Here is a 7500-nt window from a genome sequence, read left to right as displayed (position 1 = left end):
CTCTCGTCCTTCTTGTGTTCAAGATCAAAAAGCTATCTTTATCTAACTTCACTTTTCCTGTTATACAGTTGAACAACACAATCTAACCCCCCCCCCCCCATTTACCTAATTTTTGTAGTCTATTTTAGTAACTCATATCTCTTAGAGTAGGTGCCCATCTTGTGGCCGCTCTTTGAACTCTTTCTAGTTTGTCTATACTTTTTTTTGTGGACTCCATACCACTGCACCATACTTAAGACAAGGTCTTATGATCGCTGTAATGATCTTTACCATATCTTTGTCCACATAAACGAGTACCCTCATCATGTTGGTAATCTTTTTAATTTATATGATCATTTGGGCTTAGATTTCTGTTTATGATTACCCCCAAGATCCTTTTCCGTTAACTGTGTTTAATATTGTGTATCCTAATTCATGTTGGAATAGTGGGCAATTTCCACTTTTCCGAACCTAACATGACATTTATTGGTAATGAATTCCATTTTCCATGTACTACTCCACGTGAATAAGTTCTAAATGTCACTTTGAAGGTATTGGCATGAGTCGTCTGATATCCTTTCCTGTATCTTCACGTCCTGCAAACATATTCAAATAACTACCTGGACTTATGTTTTACTCTAAATCATTGACAGAAATAGTAAACATAATCGGCGCCAACACCGATCCTCGAAGCACTCCGCTGGTTACTCGCCGCCATATAGAATGCTTCCCTCTAATTACTATGCTCGTCTGTGTTCCATGAAGAAAGTCTCATCCATGCGAGTAGTCATCAATGAGACACATCAAAATCATTTTCAAAATCAAAGTACACACAATCCACTCAGCCGTCACTTCCTTGTAATATTTCAGATACTCTGTCATAAACACACAGATTTGTTGCACATAACCTTCCTTCTCTAAAACCAAATTGTTTATTTGATATCACTTTTCAAGTACTTCAACCCATTGTTTCTGAGGCTACAGGTAAACGCTATGCGTCGTAGGTTCCCTTTATTTACGAAAACATACACTAGGGCAGCGACGCGGCTGCAGGTCACGAGACATAAATACATTCAGAAGCTCGGTGGCGTTCCGACTGTCCTCTCACCACTTGTCCAACCCTCCGCCGCCTCCTTGCAGACTCACTGGCGACTCTTTGCCCAACTGCCGCTCGCTCCCGCCAAATCACAAATTATAGAGGGCAATTACTGATGCATGCAACATATGTATAAATCAACATTACAGTTTCCTAATTTTCCTTTCTAACAGCTTACATACTACGCTAGTTAACGAAACTGCTCTATAATTTTGAGGATTTTGTTTGTCGCCGCTTTTATATAAGGGTGTAACATTGGCGAGTTTCCAACTTTTTTGGTAGTTTACCTTGTCCCACTGAATTCTAGAATATCAACAACAAAAAATACATAGTTCTTTGGCACATTCCCTGAGAATCCAGTTAGAAATCTAATCTGGTCCCTCTGCTTTGGTCTTGGCTAATCCTTTTAACAGATCTTAAGTAGATCCCTCTTTTTGAGGGTAATAATTTCGATGTTCTTTACTTTTGTACGGGTATTTGCCATATCAAAGTATAGTCCTGAACACTGAAGTTTCTCATTTAGGATTTCACACATCCCTTAATCCTTTGAATAAATAATGTTATTGTCTTTGATGGTGCTAATTTGATTTCTATTCTTAGTTTTACTATTTATGCAGTTAAGGAGTTTTGATTGACTTGTACATTTGTTGATTATATCCTTTTCAAAGTCTAATTTCGCCTCTCTCATGGTTTGGGTATACTCATTTCTTCCTACTTTATATCTTTCATACGTCTTCTGAATCTTTACCAAAGGAGCTGCTTGTTTTCTTTCATTTTTTGCATTTGACATTGAATATTTTTGGCTGTTTCTTTTTTCAGTTTTTTATATGAATTTTTCTACTCCTTTTTTACAGATTTACAATTTAATATTGAACAGCAAGGTTCTCATCGCCCAGAAGTGTTTCCCAGTTTATGCCAACAAAGAAATCTTTAAGGCTTCTATAATCACCTCTCTTGTAATTATACTTCTCCCGTCTTTTTTTTTTTCGATGGGTTTTTCTTGTAGCATACGTCTAGCTAGCCGTCTTACCCTGGTATGATCTGTCACATTCTAGATAAGGCAATACTCATGACTTCTAGTAATTTAGCATTCCACGAATGTGGTTTCGCTCTGGGATCGAAACTTTTCCAGTCCATTTTGTTATTAAAATCCCATGTGATAAGAATTCCTTTTGCATTGGTTTCTGAAAGTTGTAGCTCTTTAATGTCTCTTGAATTAGTTATTGGTAATTTTCTTGTGACCACACCATTGTACGAGGTCTACCGTGGCTGTTATCATGTTTACCCCCTTTGTTTCCACCTCTATTACCTTCAATTCCACTATGGGGCCTTGATTAATTTCTAACTCCTTTGTAATAATTCCTTTCCTTGTAAATAATGCTACCCACTTCCATTACCATCTTCCCTATCTTTTCTCCAAATTTGATAGTCTTTGTGTCCTAATGTTACATCGTCTACGTAGGGATCCAGTTTGGATTCAATGATGCATATTATATCTGGTCTATTCGTTTCAATCATAGTGCATGTTTGTGTGCGTGTGTGGTTGTATGTATGTGTGTGTCTGTGAGAGTCTTTGCGTGAGCTGGATTTAAAAAAAAACGAATCACTATAACTTTTTATATTTCCTCCAACAAGCATTCGTAGTTATAGGTACGGAATATATGCGTATACCGGAGTATGAGTTGTATTCTTACGAGGATTTATTTCCAGTAGAAGCGTTGAACTCCATTTCGTCCCTTATAAGGTCTGCCAGTCTTTTCATAGCCTGTTGAGAAGAGAAATTTTATTATGTAGAAATTAACTGCCAATAAACAGTGCCCAAACGAAGACTTATGGATTACCAATATGCCCATTGATTTCATTTACAGTAGATTTTTATTTTACTTAGTTTCATTTATTCCCATACAATCCATATTTTACGCCATTACTTCAAATCATTCGCCTTTAAAATCTTCATTTGAGATCAATAAGTCAAAAAAAAAAAAAAATGAAACACTCCCGCCTTCACTCGGAGCGAAATACTACCTCGTCCAACATGTGAATGGTGTTGAAGGAGAAGGACACCCTTATGAATGGACACGGCTTGGCGGGGTCTGTCATGAAGGCGTTTCCGGGCACAAGGACCAGCTTCCTCTTCTTGGCCCGTTCAAGAAGCATCCCCGTCGTATCCTTAAGGCACGTGACCTAAATGAAGTGAAATGCCTGAGTCGAAAGTCCTGTTTAGTGTTTTTATGTTTGTCTTGGCCCATTCAAAAAGCATGACTGACGTATCCTTAAGGCATGTGACCTAAATAAAGTGAAATGAGTTGAAAGTTCTTTTTAGTCTTTGCCTGTTCAAGAAGCATCTATGTCGTATCCTTAAGGCACGTGACCTGTTTAGTGTTCATATGTATATTTCAATAATAACTCGGAATTGATTCATATTTGGTCGTATCCTTCAAGGGTTTGTGGCCTAGATGAAGCGATTTTTTTTAATCGAGAATCCTGTTTAGATTTTTTATGTATATGTTAATAATAACTTGGAATGTATTCCTGGTTGGTTAATGTCTTGTTTCTAATGTTTAAGTATATTTTAAGAAAATTGGGAATTTGGGAATGGGAGTTCTCACGTACCTTAAGCCAGAGGAAAAGGCCGCCAGCAGGAACAGCCCACTCGCATAATCCTGTCAGTAAAGACTTAGTTTCAGTTTCACTTGTTACAATGGATATTCTTTGATGTGACATACTGTCTGTTTTTATTTTGTTTCTAAATCTACCCGGTGTAAAAGGAATGGCCGGGGTTACCATCCACTGGGAGCACGCAGGATCGAACGCAGGTCAGCAAAATTGTAAGACCAGCACGTTAGCCATTGCACTACACAGCACAAATATATAATAAATTTTGTAAGTTAGAGAAAGGGGTATAACAGAAGTAATTACCAATAAAATGCTACCAACAGGACTACCTTTTAGATATTTCTCCGCAGAGGCTACAATGGCGTCTCTCTGTTGTTTGTAGAAAAGCGTGATGTTGTGCGAGTGTTTGAGGAAGCCATCCTCGCCCCATTTCCGAAGGAGTTCGCTCACGACCACCTGCCGAAAAGAATAGCCAATGCACACGGATGTCGCTGGGTAATGAAGGGATGAAGGAACTAATGCACAAATAAGCCATACAGAGCCACATCAACACATACGCTACCAAACACTTCCTGAATTATGAATGAACCAATGCATACATAAGTTACCCGGAACCAAACAAATACACACTTTACGTAACACTTCCTGAATGATGAATAAACCAATGCATGCACAAGCCACACAAAGATAACACACGCTCTACCAAACACTTCTTGTATAATGGATAAACAAATGCATAAACAAACCATACAGAGACAACACACACTCTACCACACTTCCTGAACAATGAATGAAGCAATGCGTACAAAATCATACCAAGTCACACGTAACCCTATATTCCCTGCATATTAAACGCGTAAACAAACCTGAAAACCACACACACACCACCGTGTGTGTAAAGAGAGTCTCACGTACACTCACGTACATTCACATACACCTACATCCATCTATGTACGTCCACTTAACAATCATATCTTGTTCACATAATCCACTTAAGTGCTCACCTGAGACATTAGCGAAACGCACTGATTCGAGACCTGGGCATGTAACATCATCTTGTCAACCAGCGCCTTGGCACCTGTTGTGTACCCGACCCTCAGACCGCCTCCCAGCGTCTTCGAGAAGGAGTCGAACCTGAGGACTCGACACTCGGCGTCTAGCTTCAAGAAACTAGGCGGAGGATTCTGAGGAAAAGGACATGAGTGATTTCCTCACCCGTGGCGCTCCTACGGAATTGTTAGATTGTGGTTTATTGCTAAACTGGTTGGAAGTTCGTGTTAATTAGGTGTTCACTGTACGCTGGGTGATTATGGGAGAAAAGTGTGAATTTCGTGACACTCAAAAGTTTGATCAATAATTGTTTTCTCTTTAAAGATAAGACAAATAGGAAACATACAAACGAATTAAATACCAACACATATTATTTCAGATTTAAAGATAAGACAATGGAACAGACTCCAGCGTAGCCAACAGACACAAAATCAAAACAGACAACCTAAAAAAAAAAACAGGCAGTCTAATTCAACAAACAAAAGACAACATAACCAAACAGACAACTCAAAATACCCTTCCCTAATAAAAAAAAATCAATACAAGCAAAAAAAAAAATACAAGCAAATTATTTTTAATAATAATACAAGCAAAAACAAACAAACAGTATAAGCAAAATATACAAGCAATAAAAAACATGCAAGAAAAAATACAAGAAAAATATAAACAAAAAAAACAATACATGCAAAAAAGCAAGAAATACAAGCAAACCAAATAGACAAATAAATACATAAATGAAAAACTAAAAAATAAAAAAAAAAAACACCCACCTCGAGATAGACCTGGAGGTAGTAGGGATCGTCTTCCAGAATGAGGAAGTTGTACTCGCAGGCGATGGCGTAGATCTCCCTCCGCCTCGCCTCGCCCAGGACTCCTCCAGACGGGTTGGCGCCGGTCGGGTTGGTGTACAGGAACTGCGGCGGGAATGGGAATTTGGGAATTTGGGAATGGCAAGGGTGGATTCTGTGTCGGTTCGGGAATGGAAACGGGAATGATAAAGGTGGATTTTCTATCGGTTCGTGGATGAGAATAGGAATAGGAACGATAAGGGTGGTTTTCGTATCCATCACCTTGGAATATTATATGGGTCTCTTATACCAGTTTAGGAATGGGAATAGAAATGCAATGGGGTAGCTCTTTTGTCACTTCGGGAATGGGTGTAGAAGAGGGATAATAAGTAATATAATAACAATAACGATAACGATAATGATTACGATGATGATGATGATGAACATGAGCAGGAAGAGAATGAGCAGAAAAAAAGAGGTGTGGTGATGATAATGACGATGATGATGAAAGTGATGCTGATATCAATAATAGCATTATCATGGATATTTAAAATTCTTAGTAGGATGAGTTATCATAATTTTCTCAATAATCTTAATGACGATGATGAAAATAATGACGTTGACCTAAAATCAACAATAATCATCCCATCTAAAATAACAACACTAATAATACTACTAATAACCATACCAACCATGATACCAATAACAACCATAAAGACAAAACTAGAAACCACTCTATTTAGCATAAAATTGCCTCTTCACAAAGACCAGAGTCAAGAAGAACCCACCTTCGGGAAATCCTTGGTGGCTTCTCGCACCTCCTGAGGGTTCCAGCGCGACAGAACGGCTCTAAGGGCTTCAGGCTTCATCCCTTCAGCGTCCGTCTCGACTGGGAGGAACCTCACCTGGTACGGTAACAGCTGGAAGACAGAGTTCGGTGGTCTGCGTGATTTATGTTGTATGTATGGAGAGTGTACGTGGATGACTGAGAGGGAGGGGGGGAGGTAGAGAGAGGGGGAGAGAAGAGAGGGATGGATGGAGGGAGGGAGGGAGGGAGGGAGGGAGGGAGGGAGGGAGGGAGGGAGAGAGGAGAGAGAAGAGAGAAGAGAGAGAGAGAGAGAGAGAGAGAGAGAGAGAGAGAGAGAGAGAGAGAGAGAGAGAGAGAGAGAGAGAGAGAGAGAGAGAGAGAGAGATAGAGAGAGAGAGAGAGGGAGGGAGGGATTGAGAAAGAGAGAGAGAATGAGAGAAAGAGAATAGACAGAGACACAGTACAAAGCCAAAACAAACACAAAAATCACCACCACCCTTCAAATAATAATAATAATAATAACAATAATAATAATAATAATAATAATAATAATAATAACAATAATAAATAATAATTAATAATAATTAACGAAACAGCGAATCCAACCCCGAAACCGAGCCACCAAACCCGAAACCCCCTCACAACGTACCGACGAGATGACGGCGCTGTAGCACGGCTCCTCCACCAGCACGAAGTCCCCCGGGTTGACGAGCATGTTGAAGGCCTTGTCCAAGCCGTCCTGGGAGCCCATCGTCATCATCAGGTCGCGGTGGTGCCAGCAGGGGGGGTCGTGCAGCCGCTGCGTCAGGGAGGTCAGCTGCTTCAGGAGTGGGGAATATCTGAAAGGGTGTTGGGTTCAGGTGGCTGGTGTCGAAGGGTTATGTTTTTTTGGTGTTAGAATGGTCATGATCATAATCATTTTTTTTATTATCATTATCATCTTTTTTAAAACCATTATCATCACTATCATTATCATTTTCATCATTATTATAGTTATTACCATTATTATCATTATTATTATTATCATTATTATTATCATTATCATTGTTATTACCATCATTATTTCATTATGAATTTCCAATATCATTATCATTCAAATTATTGTTATTATTATTATCTTGATCATTATTATAGTCATTATTATTATCCCTATTATTGTTATT

At 39.0% G+C, this 7500-nt stretch overlaps 1 protein-coding gene across 1 annotated transcript in view; it reads right to left on the bottom strand.

Moving 5' to 3' along the window:
* Window positions 1-2676: 2676 nt before the first annotated feature.
* Window positions 2677-7500, bottom strand: part of LOC113824173 (kynurenine/alpha-aminoadipate aminotransferase, mitochondrial) — a 9342-nt gene continuing 4518 nt past the window's right edge. The window contains exons 4-11 of the mRNA XM_027376921.2: window positions 6987-7176; window positions 6318-6449; window positions 5512-5655; window positions 4696-4875; window positions 4021-4147; window positions 3689-3738; window positions 3101-3259; window positions 2677-2840 (exon numbers count right to left, since the gene is read on the bottom strand). Coding sequence (XP_027232722.2) covers window positions 2766-2840; window positions 3101-3259; window positions 3689-3738; window positions 4021-4147; window positions 4696-4875; window positions 5512-5655; window positions 6318-6449; window positions 6987-7176 — 1057 coding nt within the window. The 3' untranslated portion in view covers window positions 2677-2765. The remainder of the gene's footprint in view (window positions 2841-3100; window positions 3260-3688; window positions 3739-4020; window positions 4148-4695; window positions 4876-5511; window positions 5656-6317; window positions 6450-6986; window positions 7177-7500) is intronic.

This window comes from Penaeus vannamei, chromosome 17 (genome assembly GCF_042767895.1).
Source record: "Penaeus vannamei isolate JL-2024 chromosome 17, ASM4276789v1, whole genome shotgun sequence".
Taxonomy (NCBI): domain Eukaryota; kingdom Metazoa; phylum Arthropoda; class Malacostraca; order Decapoda; family Penaeidae; genus Penaeus; species Penaeus vannamei.
The sequence above is the reverse complement of the archived record's forward strand: the minus strand, read 5'-3'. Positions and strand labels throughout refer to the sequence as shown.